Raw genomic sequence first — 27,660 nt, 5'->3', positions numbered from 1 at the left:
TTGGGATTCTCTCTCTCCCTCTCTCTGCCCCTCCCCTGCTCATGCTCTCTCTCTCTCAAAATAAGTAAATAAGCATTAAAAAGACCGTGTGTTTGTATGTAAATATACACATTTGCAAACTATTGAAGGTATGCAAATCTATACACCAAATAGTGAACAATGGTTTTCTCTGAGGAGAGAAGTGGATGGGGAAACATTCATTTTCTCACTTGATATATTTTTGTACTGTTTGTTTTTACAATGAGCATGTGTTACTATTATTTTAATAACAGCTTTATCGGGATATAATTCACATACTATAGAATTCACTCATTTAAAGTGTACAATTCATTTTTTTTTTTTTAGTATATTCACAGAGTTGTGCAACCGTCCCACAAATAAACATTTTCATCACCTCAAAAATAAACCCCATCGTGAGTCACTCCCCATTTCCCTCTCCCTCCAGCCCCCTGGCAACCACTGTTCCACTTTCTGTCTCTGCGGGTTTGCCAATTCTAGACATTTAAAATAAACGGAAGCATGCATGTGTGGCTTTTTGTATCTGGCTTTTTTTCACTAAGCATAATGTTTTCTAGGTTCATTCAGGCTGGAACATGAATAAATACTTCATTCCTTTTTGTAGCTGAATAATATTCCAATGTATGACTCCACCGAATTTAGTTTATCTACTCACCAGCTGATGGGCATTTGGGTTGTTTTTACCTTTGGGCTATTGTGAATGTTGTTGTGATGATTATGGAGGACTTTTTTTTTTTTTTTTTTTCATGTATAAGTTTTTGCTTGAATATCTGTTTTTAACTCTTTTAGGCATTTTTGTAGGAGAATTGCTGAGTAATGGTAATTTTATGCTTAATTTTTTTGAGGAATCACCAAACTATTTTCCATAGTGGTTACACCATTTTACATTCCCACCAGCCATGGATGAGGGTTCCGATTTCTCAGCATCCTTGTCAACACCTGGTATTTCCCTTTTTATTTATTTATTTTAAATGTTATTAATTAATTAATTTATTTATTTAGAGAGAGAGAGCACACACAAGCAAGCAAGTGGGGGAGACACAGAGAGAGAGAGAGGGAGAGAGATACTCCAAGCTGACAGCTTGAAGCCCGACGCAGGGCTCTATCTCATGAACCTGGGATCACGACCTGAGCTGAAACCAAGAGTCAAATGCTTAACTGACTGAGCCAGCCAGGCACCCGTCGATAATGTTCTCTAATGCAGAAAAGTTTTCAATTTTGATGACTCCAATTTGTCTATTGTTCCTTTTACTGCTTGTGCTTTTGGTGTCTTACCTAAGATACTGCAGCCAAACCAAAGCTCATGCAGATTCATTTCTATATTTTCTTTTAAGAGTTTTATATTTTTGCTCTTATATTTATGTCTTTCTGAATAATTTTTGTGTATGGCATGAAGAAGGAGTCCAACTTGGGTTTTTTTTTGCATGTGGATATCCAGTTTTTCAGCATCATTTTTAAAAAGAGTATTCTTTCCTTATTCAATTGTCTTGGCTCTATTGTTGAAAATTAATTGACTATATATGTGAAGATAGCAAGTATTATTAAAAGAAAGAAAGAAAGAAAGAAAGAAGGAAAGGGAGAGAGAAAGGGAGAAAGAAAGAGGGAGAGAAAGAGAAAAAGGAAGAGAGAAAGAAAAAAAAGAGAATTAAAAAAGGGTAAAGCCTACAAATCTTTTAAATACAGAAATGGCCAGTTAAGCTGTATATCAGCCTTGGGGACAAGGTCTAACTAGCTATGACAGTTTTACCAAACTAGCAGATGTAGCACCACATCATCTTAGATTGCAACATATATAGGCAGCTGCAATTTTTCTTATCCCAAGTGTTCTCTAGAACATTCCACAAACGACCAAAAATTATTTCTTGGAACTTGGTGCTCTGAGGAAGCCATCTGAAGGACTGAACTAATAACCTTTCCTCTGGTCATTAACATTATTTGTCTATAAGACTTGCATTTTATTATTATTATTTTTTAAGTGGTTTCACACCCAGTGCAGAGCCCAGCATGAGGCCCAAACTCACAGCCCTGAGATCAAGACCTGAGCTGAGGGGCACCTGGGTGGCTCAGTCACTTAAGTGTCTTGACTCTTGGTTTCCACTCAGGTTATGACCTTGAAGTTCATGAGTTCGAGCCTTGCATCCGGCTCTATGCGTGATGTGGAGCCTGCTTGGGATTCTCTTTCTTTCTGCCCCTCTCCGACTTGTTCTTTCTTTCTCTCTCAAAATAAATAGAAACTAAAAAAAAAAAAAAAGAGTTACTGTAGATAATAAGATTCAGCAGAAGCTTCAGATGGCCCCAGCTTGATACCTGAACCCTCTTCTGCCTCTCCAATACTGTTTTCCTGTAGGTAGCTGGCCCTACTCAAACATAGGAAACAATCCGAAAGCAACCAACGGGGGGCGGGGGGGGGTATCCCCTATGCATGACAACTTTAAAAACAATAGAAAAAAGAAGGAAGGAGAAAAGAATGTAAGCGAAAAGCAGCTGAAAAACCTATATAATTCCAAAATATCTTCCAGGATGTCAAAGCATTAAAACACGATATTAAAACAAAAGAAAACAAAACAAAAGGGCTTAAAGAAGAGATTTAAGGGTTTCAAGAAGGGGTTTTTGCATAACAGAAATGGAAGCTAGTGTAGCTTGGCAAATAGGCAGGGAAAAACAACTATTCGAAATAAAGTGAGAAACATGATGGGAATGTTGAAGAGATCTCAAAATTAAAAGGGACACTGACAAACAGATCATAGAGGAGAAGAGAGTTGTGAAAGAAAGACAAAGTAGATCCAACACACAGAAATTAGGGTTTCTGAAGAAAAAAGACAAAGCAAATGGAACAGAGAGATAAAATGGAATCTACAGATTGAAAGGCCTACCATACCCTAAGAAAACTCAATTTAGAACAATCAATGCCAAACACAACATGGTGAAGTTCTGAAACTACAAGGATAAAGAAAATCAGTTGGTATCCAGGCAGAAGAAAATGTTCTATGACAGGGAAAGAAACAACTAAGGGAATAGAGGGTTTTGTTTCTTTTTTTTTTTTTTTTTTTGTGGTGTGTGTGTGTGTGTGTGTGTGTGTGTGTGTGTGTGTGTTTTAAGTAGGCTCCGTGCCCAGTGTGGAGCCCAGTTTGGGGCTTGAACTCATGACCCTGAGATCAAGACCTGAGCAGAGATCAAGAATTGGATACTTATCCAACTGAGTCACCCAGATGCCCCTGGGAATAGTGGTTTTTGAAAAGAACGTGTCATAAACCTTGACAAAATAAAAGTAATAATATAATGGGAACAATTAATTAATTAATTAATTTTAATGTTTTTCTTTTAAATTCATTTTTGAGAGAGACAGAGCATGAGCAGGGGAGGGGCAGTGAGAGATGGAAACACAGAATCTGAAGCAGGTTCCAGGCTCTGAGCTGTCAGCACGGAGCCCTATGCGGGGCTTGAACTCACGAACTGCCAGATTATGACCTGAACTAAAGTCAGCCGCTGAACCGACTGAGCCACCCAGGCAACCCTATTCAAATTTCTTTTTTTTTAATATAAAGGCTGAACAATATCCACTTAGAAATAATATAGTTTAAAATTATTGGAACTTTTGGTTTATAACTAACATATGCTCATTATCAAAACGATGAAAAAAATACCGAAAAGCATAAACAAAGTATATACTCCTTTTTAAAACTCAGTATTATATTATGAATATCTTCCTGGGCTACTAGAAAATTGTGGTTTAATGCTCTGTAGCACGGCCATGTAATTCATCATATACTGCTACATTACGTTGTTACCAATTTCTTGCTATTAGAAATAGGGCTGTAATAAATACCACAATATACAGTCACCTTGAATCCTTTTTTTTTTTTTTTTAAGTTTACTGATTTATTTATTTAAGTAATCTCTACACCCAACGTGGAGCTCGGATCTACACCCTCGAAATCAAGAGTTGCACGCTCCTGGGACTGCACCAGCCGGGCACCCCACCTTGAATCCTCTATTTTTATTGTATATTCGTAACCTCTCCCGAGGAATGAGAGTAGACACAAATGCATGCTTGGTTAAGGCCGCTGCTCTCTGGTCCCGCTTTACTTCTTTTGCATTGCTTCCCCCAGTCTTGTCACTGAAAACCTCCCTTCTGTTCTAGAATAATCTGCCTTTGAAGCAGTACTGAAGCCGCTTTCACTTTTCACATAATAGCCCCATATCAGCTGGGGCTACTTCGGTCTCCATCCCTGGTTTCTTTTCTAGGAAACATTGTTGTCCTTTGCGCCTTCTGGGAGGATGGGAGCCCTGACTTGCTCTTGCCAACTGGGACTGGAACCGTGCCCTTGAGCCTCAGCCCAGTCACTTCTTTGTGTGTTTGGAGGAAAGAACTGCAGCAGGCTTTATTTTAATCTCTTACAGTGAGAGGATGCTTGGTCAGATCTACTTTGGCAGCCAGCATATGGTCTTTTTTTTATTTTTTATTTTTTGTAGTGGGAAGGCTCTTAGGGGCTCGGGAGGAGAGGGGGTTTAATTGCCAACACGACCCCAATTGTCCCAGACTCTGCTTTGTGGCTTCTTTTTCACTGTGTGATTTGTATGGATTTATTGGAAAACACAAAGACTTCCAGGAACTGCTAGCAAGCCAGACTCATTTATGTTTCCTAGTAGGTACTGGATTCTATTTCCCTGTGAAGCTAAAATTAGTCTGTAGAAGTCTTGGGCTTGTTAATGTCAAACTGATGTTAAGACAAGCACTGGGAGAGATGAGATTTTTATTGTGCTGCGACCTTAGAACAAAGTGGAGCCGAATCTATAAAATGGCAAAATAGGGGCGCCTGGGTGGCTCGGTCGGTTAAGCGTCCGACTTCGGCTCAGGTCATGATCTCGCGGTCCGTGAGTTCGAGCCCCGCGTCGGGCTCTATGCTGACCGCTCGGAGCCTGGAGCCTGTTTCAGATTCTGTCTCCCTCTCTCTCTGACCCTCCCCCGTTCATGCTCTGTCTCTATCTCAAAAATAAATAAACATTAAAAAAAAATTAAAAAAAAAATAAAATAAAATGGCAAAATAAAGAGCTGTAGAAAAATTCTTCCAAGCGAAAGTACTCATCTACACTTCCTAGAAAATTAAAAATAACTCTGCAAGGCAGGGACCTAGACTGTTTTTACTTAATTAAAGAAAGTGAAAACAATTTCACTAAAGAAAGCGAGGAGAGAAAAAGTGAGGAAAGGGGGTTGGGATGTATAGACATCACTCAGGTCTTGGAGACCACACCTTTACATGCTGGCCACAGACAGAAAGCTTATGGTATAAGTGGAATGAATCATTCATTTATTTAACAAACATGTCTTGAGCAACCACTATGTATCAAGGATTACAACAGAATTTGGGGCTTATGGCAGAGAGTAAAAAATCAGTGTGCATGCCAGGATAGAATGGGACAATGAGAATGCAATGAAAGTGCCCACAAAAAATCTGGGCAAATCAGCGATGCCACAGGATTCTAACTTAACCCTTGAGCTGAGGTTGAAGGAGGAATAGGCGTTTGCTAGAGGGACCAGATGGGTGTTAGGAAGGGAGGAAGCCTGCTAGAGGGAGAGGCAAATGTGTCGATGCATAAGAAAGCCTGGTACATTCTGAGGCCCTGCCTAGATGTGAGCCTCAACATAGACTGGGTACTGTGCTGTGCCTTTTTTTGTCATGGGAATAGATGTGATGTGGGTATAAGCAGGGAGATAGGGCTCAGACCACGAAAAGCTTTGAGACCTTGCAAATCTTGCCTAACAATAGGTCATTGGGCCCCAGGGCACTTTAATGGGCATGGGTTATCACTGGGTGGGGGGTATCAGCTTTGTTTTATTCCATCCCGATCAGGTCTCCCTTGAACCCCCACCCTTTCCAGTCAGAGCACTTTGGAGCCCTGTATCTGACTTTCTCCCCACTTACCCCCCAGAACGAGGCTCATGAAAAGACCATGGTGCTTATAAAAAGGCTTAAAAGTATTGTTATATTTTCAAAGAATTCCATTCTATGCTTTGAATTTATCACATCAAATCTCATCACAATGTACACAGAATTATTTCTTTTTTTTTAAATTTCTTGTTAATGTTTACTTATTTTTGAGAGAGACAGAGACAGAATGCGAGTGGGTTAGGGGCAGAGAGAGAGGGAGACACAGAATCCGAAGCAGGCTCCAGGCTCCAAGCTGTCAGCACAGAGCCCAACGCGGGGCTCGAATTCACGAGCTGTGAGACCATGACCTGAGCCAAAGTCAGACGCTCAGCTGACTGAGCCACCCAGGTGCCTCCACAGAATTATTTCTAATTTCGCATTCACTTGTATGGATAGAACTTAAGTAGAGATGGAAGAATATTTTATTAGGCATGTGGGGTAGTCTTTAAATATATATAAAATTTAGAAATATAGGCTTCCTAAAAGAAAAAAGAAATCCAACTGTACAGAATTCTGCAGAATTAAAAAGCGAAAGTATCGCTCTTCCCTGCCCCAATTAAGGAGTAGCTACTATTAAGAAGTCTCGGACGCATCTTTTTAGAAATTATCTATGCATACAAAATATACATGTGTTTTTTGTTGTTTTGAAAAATATAAACAAAATAATTCTATGGACTCTTCTAATATATTAAGAAGCACAGCCAAATGAGGAGGAAATCTGTAGGTTGCATTTCCCAGTCACATGCAATTCCCAAGTACCCCAGAGAGGGTCTCCGATCTCCATTGTAGGCCTGAACGTTAGCATACGTGCACAGTGAGATAGCTTTCCATCGCTAAAGGAGCCATGACTATCAGGCCAACTTCTATTAGCCAAGCTCCTATACCTTGAACTGTTCTCTTTCTTCAATATCTAGCACAGGGCCTTGCCCATTCCAGGCATTTAATATGTATCTGTTAACAATATACATTTAAATATCGTATGACTCAATAAATCAGCAGAACCCCGAGGTATTAAGACCTGGGTAAAGTTACCGAAAGTATCCATTTGTTGCCTAATGCCTGAGATTATGCCTTCTTTTCTTGACAACTGAATATTTTTTCCCTCTGTAAGTGATTTACTTGGGTGAGCTCCTCTGGCTAAGTGTTTCCCTGAGATCCAGCAAGGAGGTTCAGAACAATGGAAAAAGGAACTGACCACACACAATGCCAACTCAATGTACTCTTAAATACACACGGGTCTTTCAAATACAGTAACAAATGGCTGACCTACTTTCCTGCAGAAAGGCAGGGATCAATTCCGTCTTCTTTTCTGTTTTTGAATCCCAGCACTGCCATTTATTAAATGGGTGACCGCAGAGAATTCTCTTAATCCGTCTGACCTTTAGTTTCTTCATGTGAAACAAATAAAGGATAAGGAAACCTATTTTGGACAGTTAGTCAAAGACTCAAAGGAGATGACCTTTGTCAAAGTATGTGTGTGGCATGGGGTAGATGTAAGATATGATGGTTGAAGCCGGGGTTCCAGAGACGGAGTGCTTCAGTTCAAATGCCAGCTCCAGCACTAACTAGCTGGATGACCTCAGGCAAATCACTCCACCTCTCCCTACATCACTGGTTTCTTATCTACGACATGGGAAAAGTAATTGGATGAGACTGAGGATTAAGTGAGATCATGTGTTTAATATGGTTTTTGGCACTGACGGTAATGGCTGACTCTATACTTATCATTATTATTTTTTTTTCAACGTTTTTTATTTATTTTTGGGACAGAGAGAGACAGAGCATGAACGGGGGAGGGGCAGAGAGAGAGGGAGACACAGAATCGGAAACAGGCTCCAGGCTCCGAGCCATCAGCCCAGAGCCTGACGCGGGGCTCGAACTCACGGACCGTGAGATCGTGACCTGGCTGAAGTCGGACGCTTAACCGACTGCGCCACCCAGGCGCCCCTATACTTATCATTATTATTATGAGTGTAGGTCCTCCATAAAACTTCCCTTTCTCTTCCTCCCCCAAATTCTTTGGCTCCTCTGAATATCCTAAAGTAAGATTCCAAAACCCTGCTTTTTCTGGGCTGTGAAATGAGAGTCGGAAAGAGTGAATACAGCTTGCGAGTTGCTAGGGACTGAGTTGCGTCCTCCTGAGATTCATGTGTTGGAACCCTTAACCTCCAATGTGACTGTATTTAGAGACAGGGTTTTTAGGAAGTAATTAAGGTTAAGCGAGGTCATAATGGTGGAGCCCTAATCCTGCAGGACTGGTGACCTCGTAAGTGGAGAACGAGAGAGAAATTTCTCTCACTCCTCTCCGTGTGAACGTACAGGAAGAAGTCAGCCATCTGCAAGCCAAGAAGCGAACCCTCTGCAGAAACTTGGTGCTGCTGGACCTTAATCTGGAAGTTCCAGCCTGCAGAACTGTGAGATAATAAAGTTCTTTTGTCTAAGGCACACAGGCCATGGTGCTTGGGTATGGTAGCCTGAGTTGACTAAGACACACAGTTCCCTCAAATCTTCAAACTGGCTTCTTGAAGTATTTATTTTTTAAATATATTTATTTTTATAAGTTTATTTATTTACTTTGAGAGAGAGAAAAAGCATGAGTGGGAGAGGGGTAGAGAGAGAAGAAGAGAGAGAGAATCCCAAGCAGGCTCCCCACTGTCAGTGCAGAGCCCAACACGGGGCTCAAACTCAGGAACCGTGAGATCACGACCTGAGCCGAAGTCAGACGCTTAACTGACTGAGCCACCTAGGTGTCTCTTTAAGTGTTTATTTTTGACAAGTTTACTACCCTTCCACTGTAGCATTTCACAAGTAGGGGATGTTGCTGAAGCTGCATGCTCTTCAGAATATATATGAAAAAATTAATAAATTAAGATAGAGGATGAGAGTAATGACCTTTGGTTTGAGGGCAGTTTTCACAACTCTGACCTGGCCCTGAGAAAACATCTTGCGTTGCTGGGCCAAAGCAGATACTGCACAGGAGGAAGTCTGTGTGTATAATACGGGTGCCTGAGCACAAGCCCATTCATATTATTATTTATCTTAATAGTGAGCAAAGAAATCACAACATACACTGACAGAATACGCGTCACTATAATTACAGTATGCATTACAGAACCTACTGGCATAGATAAGAGAGGAAATTACCCCATGACGATCCCAATAGTTTACCCTGAGTCAAGTAAAATGGAGAATAAATTGAAACAGGTTTTTTCTTTTTTACAAGCTTATTTATTTTTTTAGTAATTTCTATACCCAATGTGGGGCTCAAACTCACAACCCCCAAATCAAGAGTTGCATGCTCTGGGCACATGGGTGGCTCAGTTGGTTGAGCGCCCAACTCTTGGTTTTGGTTTGGGTCATGATCTTGTGGTTCATGGGTTTGAGCCCCCTATAGGGCTCTGCAGCTGGCAGCACAGAGTCTGCTTGGGATTCTCTCTCTTTCTCTGCTCTTCCCCACTCATGCGGTCTCTGTCTCTCTCAAAAATAAATAAATAAACTTAAAAAAAAAAAAAAAAGAGTCACATGCTCTTCAACTGATCCGGCCAGGCGCCCCTGAAACTTTTTTCTTATCCCTTTGTAGGGTACTGAAATGAACAGGAGCCCCCCAATCTAACCCAATGAAGGTCGATTCCCAACAAAAATCCCTAACACAATATAGAATATATTTCATAACCAGCAGCCAACACAGCTAATGGTAAAACACTAGATGCATTCTCAGTCAAATCATGAATGCTCTTACCACAACTGTTTAACATAGTCTAAGAAACTCCGCTCCAAGCAATAAGAATTGGAACATAAATAAGAGGCATACGTGGAAAAATGGAAGACTATATTAGTATTATTTGCAGATGATTTACCCATAACACTAAAAGAATCAAGTGAAAGGCTGTTAGGCTTTTTAAAGTTTCATATGTGGATGGCTATTAACAAAATACACATAAAAATCAGTAAATCTTTTCCATACCAGTGGTGAAGTATTAGAAAATATATCAGAAAAAGTCTTATTCATAACAATAACAAAAAAAAAAGATGAGCCAAAATGACCTTAGTTATGAACGTTTTTGGTACCCGGATGGAGAAAACTGCATGAAGTCCTGTCTTTTTTTTCTCAGTAATTCATCATCTGGGAATCTACCTAAGGAAAGGGCCAGACCTTCAACGATTTATTAACAGATTTTAAAATACTTAAATATTGGAAAAATGGAAATATTCAATATCAGGAGTATGTTAATTAAGTTATAGTACATCCTGTGATCACATCTTTACAATGATTCTAAGGATGATTTAAACAATTATTTTTAATGTTTATTTATTATGGATAGACAGAGCATGAGTATGGGAAGGGCAGAGAGAGAGGGAGACACAAAATCCAAAGCAGGCTCCAGGCTCTGAGCTGTTAACACAGAGCCTGATGTGGGACTCGAACCCATAAGCTGTGAGATAGTGACCTGAGCTGAAGTCGGACCCTAAACCGACTGAGCCACTCAGGCACCCTTGATTCTAAGGACGATTTAATGACTTGGGGGAAAAAAAAGTAGGATGCAGCATTCTTGACACCATCTGATGCTAATTTTGTTTAAGTTTCCCTATTCCCACCCCTGAGGTTACACGACACCAAACACATAATTCTCATCATTCATTGCATGTGGTTTTCTCTTCTTGCCGTGCCTGATCTCCATATTCTCTTCTTGTCCCACTGATCTAAGGGCAATTGCATCCACTCTGATAGTTTCAATTCTCCTATGTGCTAAGGATGTCTAATCTGTTCTTTTCCATAACCCAATTCTTCTCCTTCGCAAACTATGCCAGCTAATCTTTATCCACCTAGATCTCTAGGCCTATAATTTCCATTATCCCTGATTTCTTCTTTCTTCAAATCCTGCGATTTAAACCTCTTAAATAAGACTCGAATTCATCCCCTCATCTCTCTCTTACATGTGCTGCACTCTAAATTGAGACATTCTCAGGGGCACCTGCGTGGCTCAGTCAGTTAAGCATCAGCTTGGGCTCAGGTCATGATCTCGTGGTTTGTGAGTTCGAGAGTCCTGCTTTGGGCTCTTTGCTGTCAGCTTAGAGCCTGCTTCGGATCCTCTGCCCCTCCCCTGCTTTGTCAAAAATAAATAAAAACATTAGAGAAAATAAAATACATTGAGACATTCTCCTTTCATCAGGACCAATGCACAAGACGGACTTGTCTATGGTCCCAATCTCTTTAATCCATTCTATCCTCCTCCGAGTCGTCAGAGGGATCATTCTAAGACACACAGCTGGTGCTCTGTCTCCGCTACTCATTGTTTCTGTTTCTGTTGTGATGCCATGAAGGTTCAAACGGTAAGAGATGCATGTCCTGCCAGGGCTATTTTATTTACTGCTCATCTAAACTTTCCTACCTCCCCCTTTTCCCATTGTGGGAGGAAGCCGCTAAGTAAAGCAGGTACTGAAATGAAAAAGGAAACCCAGGGAGAGTGACTCAGCTCATAGACAATGCATGGAGACAATCTAAGCCTAACAATCTGCTGGAAGTTTCTCACCAAAGTGGTCTTACTCAACTTAGTGCCATTTATAGTTTCTTCCCTTCCCTCGGCCCTGCTGTGGATCTTCCAGAGATGTGAGCAGTTTTCCAGGTGCTCCCCACAGAACCTATTCTGTCTTTTAGGCCTGTTTTCCTTTGTTTATCTCTGCTTAACCTACCTTTGGTTCCTTGCTATGGATTGGACACTTGAAATACATCTCTGCGTCCTACGCAGTCCTGTAAGGAAGCCCCAGCCTAGGCCAATCCCCTAGACCTCCGCTAACCAAACAAAACCACGAGGCTATGTGGGGTATAAAGCATACAGTCTTTGCAAGACAGTGAGGCGAAATGAGCATTTTTCTCCCCCTACCTAGAGCCATTCCCAGCATCCTGATGCTGAAACGAAGCACTCGTATACTGGGGAAGCCGGTATCTAGCAGCTACTACAGCGGGTGAGAAGTTGGTAGAGGTGGTGGTGGTGGTGAGCCATGCAGGGCAGGAGACCTGAGGGAAAGTCTGTCAGGGACCCCAAGTTTTTCTCCATAACATAAACAGATGGGCAGAAGGAAAATTCCCCCCTTTTTGGCGGGACGCAGTTGTGTCTGTGTGTGACACCTGCAGCTGCTGTCGCCATCACCTCGCAACCACGAGGGGAGCTTACTGACATGATGGAGACAGTCTCACAGAGGGGTGGGAAGCACTTGGGTCCTAGGTGATGTTGTTGAGCCAACCTGGAGCCATCTTGCTTTTGGATGGCTTCATATGTGGGAGGACGTGTGTTACTGATGAAGCCGCCTAGATGGATCCCAGCACATTCATCATTCACTGGTAACTTATTAGACTCACCCAGGCCTGCCTATACTCGTAACGCCCTTCCTTCATCTAATAGGGTACTCAGTCTAATCTTGTAAGGGTAAAAAAACAAAGTCTAACTGGGACTTTGTTGAAATGGTGCAGAAACTAGGAATAAACAAATGGTGAGTGAGGGCAGTGGTACCTTCTTCTTTTTGCTTCTTTTAATTTTTAAAAATGTTTTATTTATTTTTGAGAGAGAGAGAGAGAGAGAGAGAGAGACAGAGCGTGAGCAAGGGAAGGGCAGAGAGAGAGAGGGAGACACAGAATCCAAAGCAGGCTCCAGGCTCTGAAATGTCAGCACAGAGCCTGACTCAGGGCTTGAACTCGTGAACCACAAGATCATGAGCTGAGCTGAAGTCAGACACTCAACCAACTGAATCACCCAGACGTCCCTAGAGATCAGATATTTCTGACGTCAGAATAATGTTTATTAAATAATGTTTATTTATTTATTTTTGGGGGGGGTGAGGGGCAGAGATAGAGGGAGATAGAGGATCCAAAACAGGCTCTGCACTGTCAGCGCAGAGCTTGATGTGGGACTTGAACTCACAAATTGTGAGCGGAAACTGAGAGTCAGATACTTAACTGACTGGGCCACCCAGGAGCCCCAATGGTAACTTCTTTGTGCACAGACATAGCAGCCTCTACTTTTGCACTTCCTTCCTGTCCTTAGCTGTATATCTAGAATGTAGATAACAGAAACCACCTACCAGACAAATGAGCTATCTCTTCCTTATAGATTTCCCTCATATGTCTCAGGGTTAAGGTCAACTGTTGAGTAAAGTTACCAGTTCATCCTAGAAATTGGTTAGTGTTTACCTACTTATAGGTAAACCATCCAAATGGGGCTCAGCTCCCGGACAAACAGTATCTGAAAATGATGATATAACTAGATACAGGTTATAGTAATGATGTAACTTATTTAGTACTCGTGCCCTATAAAAATGGCAGAGTAAATGTTGTTTTGTAGGAATGAATTGAAAACATCAGCAGAATTACTACTTTGGCCTTTTACATGCTTTGAGGGTGATCATTTTTTTTTCTTTGCCTATACTTAAAGGAACTTGTGTCTTCATCATGTTTTAAGTTGTATTATCCTGTTCTTGCACATTAGCCAATAACATTAAAAAAAAAAACCTCAAAAAAAAAAAGGAAGCAAGGACAATCGAATTTACAGTAAATCCCAAAAGCTATGTTGCTGGTGAAGAACAGATATTTAAGCCCCAAAGCTAGTAATACTCACAAACTCCAGCTGCTGTTATATAGACCTCTGATTTTTTAAAATAACAATACAGTAAACAATAATAAGACACTAAAACATATTTTTATATGCCAGAAAATAGTAGGAGAAAGGAGTGTCGTATGGTACTTGACATTTTTTCTATATAAAAATTTAAAAAAAAATTTTTTAACGTTTATTTATTTTTGAGACAGAGAGAGACAGAGCATGAACAGGGGAGGGGCAGAGAGAAAGGGAGACACAGAATCTGAAACAGGCTCCAGGCTCTCAGCGGTCAGCACAGAGCCCGACGCGGGGCTCCAACTCATGGACCGCGAGATCATGACCCGAGCCGAAGCCGGATGCTTAACCGACTGAGCCACCTAGGCGCCCCTATATAAAAATTTTCAAACAGAAAAGTTAACAAGAATAGTATAATGAACACTCATGTACCTTTTACCAAGGCTCAACTTGTTAATATTGTACTATTTTGGTTTAATCTATATAGGTATGCATTTTTTCCCCCAAATCATTTTAAAGTAAATTACAGACATCTTGATCAGTCATATTATATTTGGCCTTGATTTTCAATATCTGCTTTTCAAGTATTTTTTCATTCATGTTTTATAAAATCCTTTAAAAAAGATTAAAAAAGAAAGAATTATTATGTTTATCCTGTTAAACAGCAAGACTTACAGGGGTGCCTGGGTGGCTCTGTCAGTTAAGTGTCTGACTTCTGCTCAGGTCATGATCTTGTGGTTTGCAAGCCTGAGCCTCGCATTGGGCTCTCTGCTGTCAGCGTGGAGCCTGCTTTGGATCCTCTGTCCCCCTCTCTCTCTGCCCCTCCCCTCTTGCTCTCTCTCTCTCTCTCAAAAATAAATAAACATTTAAAAAAATGGGGCACCTGGGTGGCTTGGTCAGTTAAGTGTCCAACTTTGGCTCAGGCCATGATCTCGCGGTCCGTGAGTTCGAGCCCCGCGTCGGGCTCTGTGCTGACCGCTGAGAGCCTGGAGCCTGTTTCAGATTCTGTGTCTCCCTCTCTCTCTGCCCCTCCCCTGTTCATGCTCTGTCTCTCTCTGTCTCAAAAATAAATAAACGTTAAAAAAAAATTTAAAAAAAGCCAAGATTTACAGTGTAAGAGAAAAGAGATTTGATGTATTAATCAAAGGCATTAAACAAATCCCCTGAAATATTAACTCTACATTGCAGTCATTAGTATTCCTGATTTCTTTTTCCTTAAACAAATATATATATACTAGCTCTGTCCACTATGAAGTTCAAGTAACCACAGGAAATAACACCATAGAAATAAACACTCAAGTAACTCTGGCTATGGTCTCTAAACGCCACACCCTCCCAAGAGACACCAAAACTCCTTGGAGGGATGGCTGATGCCAGGACTGAGGCAGGAAAGAACACAAGAAGGTGCTGGGAAATCTGGTTGTCCTTGATAGCAAGCAAATTCTACAAGACTGAAGAGGTCATACCCAAAGGACATAGGGGCTAACATGAAGAGTCTCAACAGTCACAGATGAGACAACCGGAGGATCAAAGAACATGACTGAAACTGAAACCCTGAATACCTAAAAACACATAGGTACTTAATGAAATGAAAAAGTGCCCTTCCCCATCCAAGCAACAAACAACAGATTACCACTGGAAGTATGTAGGGCATCAACTCCTTATTCTGAAAATGGCAATTAAAGAATTAAGCATTTATCCTGCTGTCTTTTTGGATCAAATTATATATTGGGATAATTAAATAAATAGCCCCAGTTGATAAAGTTTTGCTTTGCAGCTAATATACTTAGAATGCAGGAGATATTTAGAAACTCAGCATTCGGCTATTTCTAGTTAAACGGTGATTCAGGCAATCGTGAAAACATTACATGAAAGGCGGGTGTGGGTCTTTAAAATGAAAGGAACAGCTGTTGCCATGTGAATTCACTGATCCATCGTGGAGTCACCGTGAGACAATCAGATGGCATGTGTCCCCTGAAATGATGCTATATGAAGTGCACGGTATAGTTTATGCAGTATTCTCACCCCTGAAAGTTACAGTTAAGTTCTAGTTTGCAAGAAATACGGATGACAGAACAGATACCATGAGGAGGCAGGCAGACAGATCCAGAATGTGTGACGTCCTGTATGACAACCAAGTTTTCTCAACAATCAAAGACAAGGTGGGGAAGGGAGGAAGGGGCAATGAAACAGAGTATCAACCAATTATGCGTGTGGACTCGTTCACATCCTGACTTGAAAAAATCAACTGTAAAAAGACGGTGAGCTACTTAGACAAACATCTATGGATTAGGTAGGTGTTGGGGGGACACCAGGGAATTGTTGCTATTAATTTTGTTAGAGGTGATGATGATGGCATTGTGACCATAGGGAAAAAAAATGTCTATCTTCTCAAGAGAGGTGTATCTAAGTATGTGGGCGTGAAAGGACCTGAGGCCTAGATTTTCTTAAAAAATGCTTCATACACATACAAGTTGTTAAGTGGGGAATAGATGAAGCAAGTATAATAAAAAAGACCTGATAATTAACTGGGCTTAGGAGTAGGCATACGGGGGTTCATGGCACTGTTCTTCATACTTCTGTGTAGTTTTGAAAATTTCATAACATTTTTTTTTAAAGATTAAAGTAGCTGTCTTCAGAGACAGAATCTGAACAGACGTTGAAAACATTTATTTGCGTTACTGTCACTTAAAAACAAATGTGAAACTATTTTAAGTAGACTTCTCAAATAAGATGTTCTTACACACCCACATTCGTTTTTTGTGTCTTTTGAGCGTACCATTGCATATTTATTGCCAGCGAATTTCTACATTTTTGAAAAATACGTTACCTGTTGTCAATAATCATTATACTGGAGGGTGGAATCCCCAAAACATCACAGCTCTGCAAAAGTTCTTTCTTACGAATCTCCCCTTGATTGTAGTAATTTCCTGGAGGTAACAAATATACCTAGATTTAACACTGGAAATGTATCAGTTTACTCATTCTTATCTTGTTCTATAAGGGACTTAAGCTGCCTGAAAAATGTGTGGTTATGATAAAAAATTGAAGAAAATACACTAGGTTCACTCCAGTGAGACCACCGGCAGCCCAGTCTTTAGAAGTACCATTTGATCCTTCCCCACCTCTGTTTCTATCTGTCTGTCCATCTGTCTATCTCTCTGCATTTCAGTTGCATGCTACAGGAAGTATGGCACATCGCCAAGACCACTGGCTTTGGAGTTAAGCAGATTTAAAAGGAATTCTTCTATAACTACTCAGAATAAGTTAGGTACCTGGGAACGGTATTAGTTTGGCCCCTTTAAATTGATAGTACTCCCGTATCTGTTAAACATTTATTTAAAGAAGAGGCTCTTACTCCTAAGTATTACAGGAAAATGTGCCCCTAGGGATCTTGACCACATCAATGCCCCGAATAGCTTATGTAACCTTTATTTTCCCAACACGTGTAGTCTATTTCCTAAGAATGGTTCTGGTAAGTACAGCTTCCCTGTATCCTTACAAATAATATACAGGGAAGTTTTGGTACCGCTTAAACTGCATTTACGAGCAGTTGTCTAGCTAATGCACCCCTTAATTCAACTCTCCAGCAGATAATTGCATGTGTAATATGTGCCCGTTACCTAACTTTCCTGAGCCACAGTTTCCCCATCTGTAAAGTGGAGATGATGGTCATCTCTGGAGGCTTTCCTGAGGAGTACATGAGACCGCACACATCCATCCAGTTCAGTCCTCTGTTTTCTCTTTCCTCCACCTCTTTATCTTTACCCTCCCCCTCCTCCGCTTCCTTTCTTCCTGAATTACAGTAATTTTCATTGTCCTGACCAAATGGCATTCCCTCTGGGAAGGCTTTCGTTCTTCCCCTGGCAAGGAATCATTTTCAGTGTGCTCATAAATATGAACTTTTCTCCATGATTGGATTACGAATTGCTAAATGTCATTGACCTTAAAAGTCAAAGTCTCGTTCAACTTTGTGTCATCCTGGTGTCCTGCACCCTAACTCCCACATGAGACCTTTCAACTTTGGCAGGGGTTATTCCAGTGCTAGTTTTGAACTGTTTGAACCCAGGAAGGAGACAGTCATTACATTGTAGCCAACAAAGGGACTAACCCTAAAAAGACTCCAGATAGTTTTGTGTTGTCCTCATCACAACTTTTTCTTTTTACTTTTTTTTAAAAAAAGATAGAAGCTATAGTCAACCGGACGGTCATTCTGTCTTAGGCTCCTCTCCAGTCTATCTACATACCCTCAACCATTTCATCTCCGGGTTCCTTGATCTTTGGTGATAAGGAGTCTAATGTACTCTAGTGACGTGATTCCTAAGTCCAGAGTCTGTGCACATCAGGCTCTCAGGATTGTGAGAAACTGCTTGGGATGGAGGCTAAGGAGTTTATCGCTTTGTGTTTGAATTAAGGAACTTAAAATAGGTTAGGGAGTTGAAGTCAGAGGTCATTTTAAATATTTCCCCCAAGTATGGTGAACATGTAGGCACCTCAACAGAATAAGCGTCTGAGATCTAGCAGCAGCTCTTAAGGACACACTCTAGAAGTGTGTTGAGGGGTGCTTGGGGGCCACAGTCGGTTAAGCATCTGACTTCGGCTCAGGTCATGATCTCACAGTGCATGGGTTCCAGCCAGGTCGTGATCTAGTAATTTGTGAATTCGAGCCCAGTGTTGGGCTCTGCGCTGACAGCCCGGGGCCTGGAGCCTGCTTCAGATTCTGTGTCTCCTTCTCTCTCTGCCCCTGCCCCACCTCCCCTACCTCTCAAAAATAACTAAACATTAACAACAACAGCAGCAGCAGCAACAATAACAACAACAACAACAACAACAACAACAACAACAAAAACAACAACAACAACAACAACGAACTGTGTCCAAGTAGGGTAGGTGCACACTGGGATGCACAAGACTGTCTATTGGGGAGAGGAAAAGCTTTGCAACTTTTCCTCTTAATTTGTTTACCTTGTCCTTCATAAATATTAACTTTTGTTAATGTTTCATAATGTACACATTAACTCAGTGGTCCATGTACTTAATATAATTATAAATAAATATACATATAATGAGAGTATTTGCTCAAAAGTTTTTATCAGTAGGAAAATGTGACCCAAAAAGGAGATCATTGGAGATCATTATTCTAGAAAACAGAAAATCGGATTAATGATTTGTTTACATAGAACTACACTGTGTGTGTGTGTATGTGTGTGTGTGTGTGTGTGTGTGTGTGTGTGTAAGTGATAAGTTTATGGATAACTGTGCTTAGTGAAGTCTTCCATCTTGTAATAACTAGTATTTCTCAATAATTACTAGTAATCATAATGACATTTAATGGAAATTAAAGCCATTTTGTAAAGACCCACACTTATACACCACAGTGTATAAAGGTAAACATTTTTTTACTTTAAAATTAAAATTTAATTTATTCTAAGTAGGTAAAATACTTACACCATTAAAAATCAAAAGGAACAACACCATAAAAAGTCCCTCTTTCACTCCTTTAGTTACCCTACCTTGTAAGTTTTAAGTTGTTAAAATGAGAAATGGATTGAGGATCGAAACATCATGGGCGCAATACTTTCTACTAACTTTATGAACAGTGAGGAAATTCCTTAAGTTCCTGGGCTTCAAGGACACTAGCAAGGTTTTTTTCTTGAACACGACCAAGTTAACTTTAAAATAAATGTATTTGAAAGAAAAAAAGGTCAACATTTGCTCAACTGTAAAATGAAGGATTTTAGGTCCTTTCTGGCCAGTTAAGGTCTACCCAGGAAAACAGAAACCAAGCCAAATATTTACATCAGTGAGAATTTAATGAAAATAACTTAATACATAACTGGTGGAAGATCTGAGGACCAGTCAGGGACCAGTGAAGTGGCCCAGAGATTAGTGACAGTAAGAAGAAACTAGCAACACTAGGTTGGACAGATAAAAGGAGGGGGCAGTGTTCTTAGAACCCAAAGGCCTAGGTTCCCTAAAGGAAGTTGAAACCAAACGAGCTAGACTCTCTTCCGTTAGAATGTGTCCATAGAATCAAGCTGGAGAAATCACGTTTTAAATACGAAACTAGAATTGGGGTGCTTTGTGGCTCAAGTCTGTTAAGCGTCTGACTCTTGGTCTTGGCTAAGTTTATATCTCAAGGTTCATGAGTTCGAACCCCACCCGGGGCTCTGTGGTGGCAGCATAGAACCTGCTTGGGAGGCTGTCTCCCCATCTCTCTGCCCCTCCCCCGGGTGCGCTCTCTCTCTCTCTCTCTCTCTCTCTCTCTAAGATGAATAAACATTAAAAAAAGTAAATAAACTTAAAAAAAATGGTCAAATTACTTGAACAGAAAACGGTTTTCCAAAGATAGATGGCCAATAAGCACATGAAAAGATGCTCAATATCATTAGTCGTAAGAGAAATTAAGGCAAAACCACAATGAGGTATCATTTCATACCCACTAGGACGGCTATAGCAAAAACAAACTCAGCTTGTTTAATGCTGCTTTTTAACTATGAATAATTCAACATTTTCCTTATTGAGATATATTTAGATCCAACCTCCAAAGTGTTAGTCTCATTTAACATTTTTCTTTCTGACCTAACACATTTGAGATTTCTTAAAAAAAATTTTTTTTTAATGATTATTTGTTTTTGAGAGAGAGAGAGAGCAAGCAGGGAAGGGACAGAGAGAGAGGGAGACACAGATCTGAAGCAGGCTCCAGGCTCCGAGCTCTCAGCACAAGAGCCCCATGCAGGGCTCGAACTTGTGAAATGTGAGATCATGACCTGAGCTGACATCTGATGCAGTCAGTTAAGCATCTGACTCTTGGTTTCAGGTTGGGTCATGACCTCATGGTTTGTTGAGTTTGAGTCCCCCAAAAAACAAACACAAAACTTACAGATGTAGATGAGGATGTGGAGAAAATACACCCTTGTGCATTGCTGGTGGGAACATAAAATGATACATCTGCCATGGAAAACAGGATGGCGATTCCTCAAAAATTTAAACAAAGAATTAACATGTAACTCTGCAATTCTACTCCTAGGTATATTCTAAAACAACAACAACAACTGAAAACAGGGACTCAAACAGATAACTTATATACCTGTGTTCACAGCAGCATTATTCACAATAGCCAATTTTCCACAATAAAAAATATTTAAAAATTAGATTTGCAATGGGGCGCCTGGGTGGGTCCGTTGGTTAAGCATCCAACTTTGGGCTCAGGTCATGATATCACAGTTTGTGAGTTTGAACACTGCATTGGGCTCTCTGCTGTCAGCACAGAGCCTGCTTCGGATGCTCTGTCCCCTTTCTCTCTGACCCTCCCCTGCTCGTTCTTTCCCTCAAAATAAACAAATAAACTTAAAAAAAATTAGATTTGCATTGAATAAAAAATATCTTTTAGTTACTAGTTATCACTGTAAAACAGAAATTATGTCTTTAAAACTGGTAGAGGGATGCCTGGCTGGCTCAGTCAGTGGAACACGCGACTCTTGATCTTGGGGTTATGAGCCCCACATTGGCTGTAGAGATTACTTAAAAATAAAATCTTAAAAAAAATAAAACAAAACTGTAGAAGAAGGTTTTTTTTTTTATGTTTATTTATTTTTTGAGACAGAGAGAGACAGAGCATGAATGGGGGAGGGGCAGAGAGAGAGGGAGACACAGAATCCAAAGCAGGCTCCAGGCTCTGAGCCATCAGCCCAGAGCCTGACGCCGGGCTCGAACTCACGAGCCGTGAGATCGTGACCTGAGCTGAAGTCGGACGTTCAACCGACTGAGCTACCCAGGCACCCCTGTAGAACAAGGTTTTAAAAGATCATTAAAAACAAAATATCAAGCCGCCAATATTGAGAAACACTGCCATACTCTATTATCAACCAATATACACTACTTGTAAGTACTGTATTTTTTTTTTAAATTTATTCAGGTAGAGTTGATACACAATGTTACTTAGTTTCAGGCACAGTAAATACTGTATTTTCTGATTATTCCTAAAAGGAGTGCGTTAATATTGATTTCACTAAGGGAAATAACACTTTTTGTTAGTTTCTCTGATCTGTGACATACAGATATGTCCTCGTTAACAGGGCCAATCATTTGGGAAACTTTTTCTGACTATCTAGGCATATTTGTATCACATGGAATTAGAAGTATGCACTGCATGAGAACAGTGTCCAACTCTTTGCAATGAACAGTTGTAACAAGTATTTCCAATACTAAGCTCTTCAAAATGAATTGTTTTGATTATTCCCATTCTACACCTCTATTAGATTAGCTCTCCTGCATTTTCTTTCTTCTTCTCTGATGTTTATTAGCATTTCTTTTATGATTTCTCATAGTTTAAGCAAGTCCTTTAAAATTCTAACTTATTAAGTAAACAAAAGCTTGGAAAGTATGTAGCATTCTTTAATTAGGTAAATATTCAGCAAGACATAAACATTTTTATAGATGCTTATTATACACTGTTAAGTTCAAAATAGGGGTTGTGTATAAAGTTATCTGGCCTATAAATTCTAAGCTTAATTATAAAAAAGGTAAGTAAATATATGCTTAGAAATACATAAAATGCTCATAAATAGCTAACCTATCAGTTAACCCATCAGTGTCAACATTTATGAATAAGCATTGTTTTCAGTTAATCCTTGGATGCCTATGTATTCTTTGGTTGGCATGATTATATGGAGATCCTATCAACTTAAACCTTAGAGAAAAGCACCTATTTCATTTATATATGTGTGTATTTATAATATAAAAATATGAAATTTTTATTTTATTTATTTTTATAAATTAGGACTGGAAATATATGTAACCTTTAAGTCATGTTCTGAAGTTCCTGTAACTCCCTTAAAGAAACAGAATTCATGTTTTTATTTATTTTATTTTTTAAATTATTTTTTAATTTTTTGTTTGATTTTTATTGAAATGTAATTGATGTATAACATTAGTTTCCAGTGTACGCAGAACTCATATTTTTAAGTATTACTAATTTATTCCATTCTTAACAGGTTGCAGCTAATATTTAAAATCAGGCTGTTTTAGAAATTTCAAATGTGGGGGTGCCTGGGTGTCTCAGTCGGTTAAGCGTCCAACTTCAGCTCAGGTCATGATCTCACATTTCACAAGTTCGAGCCCTGCATGGGGCTCTTGTGCTGAGAGCTCGGAGCCTGGAGCCTGCTTCAGATCTGTGTCTCCCTCTCTCTCTCTCCCTTCCCTGCTTGCTCTCTCTCTCTCTCTCTCTCTCTCAGAAATAAATAATCATTAAAAAAGATTAAAAAAAGAAATCTCAAATGTGTTAGGTCAGAAAGAAAAATGTTAAATGAGACTAACACTTTGGAGGTTGGGTCTAAATATATCTCAATAAGGAAAATGTTGAAGAATTATTCATAGTTAAAAAGCAATATTAAAAATAACCTGATTAAGTTCTGTTTTAGGAAATAAAGTGAATCAGATGTCTGGAGAGACCTTCTTAGGACAGAATACCTGAGCACGTGAAATAAAAGGCAAACATGGTTTAGAATGTATGGCTAAATTAGCAGGAAAGTAAGGGCTATCTTTGGAGGTCTTAAATAACAGGTAAGCACAAATCCAGACAGGTGGAGGGCACCTGAAGCCAGGGTGCCTTGAGGGTATCTGTCTATGGCTTAAAGTCAGAGGAGGAGATAAAGATTGGGCACAAATAAGGAGACCTCTATACAAAGACAGGACCTTTGAAAGGCCATGTTTACAACAGGGGAACTAGAAAAAAACTCACTCTAGACAGAGATGGTGACAGGTCTCTGTCAGACCTGCTTCTAGTGTAAAGGGAAATAAGAAAAATGTCAACCCCTTGAGAATTGTTAACTACATGTTTGTCTTCACTTGGTGTGGCACACGGGTGTTTTCCAAAAATAGCTACTGCAATATTTCCAGTCCCACATGCACTTAGAGAACCTTGCTGCTCTCTATCAACAGGTTGAGTCTATTTCTCTCCTTGAATCTGGACGGGACCTAGGACTGTCCTGACAAACAGAACGTGGTGAAAGTGATACTGCCTGATTTCCAAGGCTAGACCATAAAAGGCAATGTGGCTACCCCCAGCACAGGCTCGCTCTCTCTCGGTTCTTGTCCAGGAACCCAGCTACCAGCTTGAGAAGAAGCCCAAGCCACACGGATTTACCATATGTTGTTGTTGTGGCCGATGGCCTTTGGGTTGGCCAGCTGAGGTACTGAGCATTGTGGGGTAGAGACTACTGTGCTCGGTTTGGAACCATGAGTGAGAAGGAATAATTATCATTTTAAGCCACTAGGTTTTGAGATAATTTGTTACGCAGCATTAGACAGCTAACACACTTGGGTTTGGGCCCTAAATTTATACTACCCCTGTAGCCTGAAAAAAATCTCAATCTAAAATTTTGGTTTATAGTGATCAAAGGTAGATAGTGCCCTTTGGTGCCTGACTGAAGCAAATATAAATCATCCAAATATTATCATAAATATGGTTCCAAGAAACATGTGCTCACAATGGAAAAAAAAAACACAAAATACACTTGGAAACAAGTTACTCAGAATAAGTTACTCAAAGAGCAAAATCAGACACACAGACTACAAACACTGGATTTATTAGAAGCAGATAGATGTATTTAATATGTTTAAAGAAATAAAGAGAGCATCAAACTATGAGAATGTAACAAAACTATAATATTTGCAACGAGAGCCTCTGGATATGAGAAACAGATTAAAGAACAGAATTACTAATCGTCTCAATACATATATAAGACTTATTATAAAACGATTTAACAGACATTAAAGAAGGCCAATGTAAATGAAAAGACAGACTATAAGATCATAGATGGGAAGGACTATATGGAAAATATGTTAGCTTTCCTTTACTTATCAACGGAGTTGGTGAAATCCCAATAAAAATGCCAGACACTTTTCCTTGAACATGACCAAACTTACTCTGAAATGTATTTGGAAGAAAAAAGGTCAGAAATAGCAAACATGTCCTAAAGAACAACAAATCAGAGGGCTCATCATACCAGATAATGGTGTATAAAAGCTACAGCCATACAGGGGCGCCTGGCAGGCTGAGTTGGTGGAGGGAGCGTGTAACTCTTGATCTCGGGGTTGTGAGTTTGAGACCCAGGTTGGGTCTAGAGGTTACTTAAAAATCTTAATGTTTATTTATTTTTGAGACACACACACACACACACACACACACACACACAGAATCCAAGGCAGGCTCCAGGCTGTCAGCACAGAGCCCGACTTGGGGTTCAAACTCATGAACTGTGAGATCACAACCTGAGCTGAAGTCAGAGGCTTAAACAACCGAGCCACCCAGTCTCCTCTACCTAGCCCTATTTTTAAAGACGAGCTTGAAAGAAAACCTCTTTGGAGAAGTTTCTTTAATCTAAAACCCTGAGATGACAATTCACACTTTTCGCCATTTTGTGTCTACAGTTTTCTCTATCATGCCATTACAGCTTTTACTATGTTGTATCACAAGTTATTAGTTTCCTGTTTTTCATGTTAAAATAAATTAGGAGTGTGGGTGATGTTGAATCTGTACATTTTTGAATGAGTTTGGGATTTTAAAAGTAATTTAAAAAATTAAAAGTAATTTAAAAATTACAAGAGAGAACAATGCGGAAATTACAAGAGAAAATTACAAGAGAGCCCGATGCGGGGCTCAAACCCACGAACCGCGAGATCATGACCTGAGCCAAAGTTGGACTGTTAACCGACTGAGCCATCCAGGTCCCCAAAGAGAGAACAATTTAAATGGCAAGTTCGATTCAGAGGAAACACTGAAAGAGAAAGATTCTGTGTGTTTAATATGTACCAAGGGCATGCTTTATAATTTTTCACTTGAAAAAATGTTAATTTCTGGCTCAACCTGCTGAAAAATAAGGAGAAATTTACTAAGGAAGCCACCACCCCTATAATACTTGGAAAATAAAACCCAGGTTTCTCTCATAGATCTTGGAACAAATTTGTTATAATTTGACCCCCACAGTTATAATATAAAACATAAATACCACTAAAAGCAAACAATGAGGTCATAACCTCTATCTGTCTACAATTAATATCCTTAATAGGACAAGCTGAGAAAAAAAGTGCTTAGATCCATATTCTCAATAAATATGAAAAATGGGTTAATCTTATTGGCAACAAAAAGATTTTGAGGGGATAAAGTGTTATACCAAGAAGTAATATAAAAAAAAATGCTAATCAGTGCTAGAGAGCATGTTATATTAAGGCAGATAATCTTACTACCTGTCAGTGAGAATATAAATTGGTATGTTTTGGGGATGCAAGTTGCATGCAAAGCCTTGAAACAGCCAAATTTAGAAATCAGTCCTATCGAAATAATACAAAATACATAAAGATGTTCACTGTTATCTGTAATAGTGATAAACTGGGGAAGAAAAAACATCTAAATATGCATACAATAAAGGGATCACTAAATTAAGGTTTACCTCTATGAAAACCATTTAAAAGGCTATTATCCTGAAACCTTTATTACACTATATGTTAAGTAACTAGAATTTATTTATTTTTTAAATATTTTTTTAAATTCATTTTTGAGAGACAGAGAGAGACAGAACATGAGTGCGGGAGGGGCAGAGAGAGAGGGAGACACAGAATTGTAAGCAGGCTCCAGGCTCTAAACTGTCAGCACAGAGCCCGAGGCAGGGCTCGAACCCAGGAACTGGGAGATCATGACCTGAGCTGAAGTCGGATGCTCAACCCACTGAGCCACCCAGGTGCCCCTAAAACTATTCTTTTTAGAGCAGTTTTAGGTTCACAGCAAAATTGAGGGGAAGGTATAGAGATTTTTATATATATCCCCAATTGAACCTACATTGACACATCATAACCACTCAAAGTCCATAGGTTACACTAGGTTTCATTCACTCTTTAGGTATTATACACTCATTAGGTGTTGTACATCTATCTTATGGGTTTATAATGACATGTATCCATTATTATAATAACATAGAGCAGTTTCACTGCCATAGAAAAATCCTCTGTGCTCCTCCTGTTCATCCTTCTTTCCATCCCAACCCCTGGCAACCACTGATCTTTTTACTGTCTATATAGCTTTGTCTTTTCCAGAATGTCATATGGTTGGAATCATACAGTGTGTAACCTTTTCAGATTCGTTTCTTTCACTCGTTGATACGCATTTACGCATTTAAGGTTCCTCCGTGTTTTCTCATGACTTGCTAGTTCATTTCTTTTTAGCGCTGAATAATATTCTATGGCCTGGATGTACCAACTTATTTATCTATTTACTAATTGAAGGACGTTTTGGTTGCTTCTAAGTTTTGGCGATTATGAGTAAAGATGCTATAAACACCTGTGGGCAGGTTTCTGTGTGGACATGTTTTCAATTCCTTTGGGTAAATACCAAAGAGGGCGACTGCTAAATGGTTTGGTAAGAACATGCTTAGTTTTTATAAGAAACTGCCAAACTAACAGTCTTCCAAAGTGGCTGAAGCATTTTGCATTTCCACCACCAATGAGTAAGAGTTCTTATTGTTCCACATCCTCACCAGCATTTGGTGGTGTCAGGGTGATGGATTCTGGCCATTCTAACAGCGTGCGGTGTTCACACATTTTTAATAAAAATTCGGTAAACGAGTGAAAAATAATGTTCAGTGAAAAACATAAAATTGTATAAAATGAGGTTTCTGTGAAAAAAAAAATCTGTGTAGAAAAAGAACTGCAATGACACACAACCAAATGGGAAAAGCGGTCATGGGCATTTGTTAAAAAATTGCTTTATTGAGGTATAATTTTACATACGTAAAATTCACCCATTGTCTGTGTACAGTTCAATTACACTTATACAGTCGTGCAATTATCTCCATTATCCAGTATCATGGTCAGTTTTTCTCAGTCCATCTTTTCTGTATGGTAAAGGAGGATTTACTCTTTGAAAGGCTTCTTCACTGGTAGTTGGTGGAGTTGAACTCTAAAATTGCCTAGGAAATTATTTTCTAGTCTAATGCTCTGAGGATCTCTTCAGTTTGACATATGCATCTTTCTTAAACAAAATGGATTTTTAAAAGCAGCAGGAAGGGCCGTTGCTCCCTTGAGTAGCACAACTTTAAGGGCTGAGCAGG

At 39.7% G+C, this 27,660-nt stretch overlaps 1 protein-coding gene across 1 annotated transcript in view; it reads right to left on the bottom strand.

Annotated features, from left to right (window-relative positions):
* PIGL (phosphatidylinositol glycan anchor biosynthesis class L) overlaps positions 1-27,660 on the bottom strand; it is a 73,602-nt gene that overhangs the window by 44,886 nt on the left and 1,056 nt on the right. The window contains exon 2 of the mRNA XM_049638079.1: positions 16,386-16,485. Within this exon, the coding sequence (XP_049494036.1) occupies positions 16,386-16,485 (100 nt within the window). The remainder of the gene's footprint in view (positions 1-16,385; positions 16,486-27,660) is intronic.

The sequence above is a fragment of the Panthera uncia genome, chromosome E1 (genome assembly GCF_023721935.1).
Source record: "Panthera uncia isolate 11264 chromosome E1, Puncia_PCG_1.0, whole genome shotgun sequence".
NCBI classification, from domain to species: Eukaryota; Metazoa; Chordata; class Mammalia; order Carnivora; family Felidae; genus Panthera; species Panthera uncia.
The sequence above is the reverse complement of the archived record's forward strand: the minus strand, read 5'-3'. Positions and strand labels throughout refer to the sequence as shown.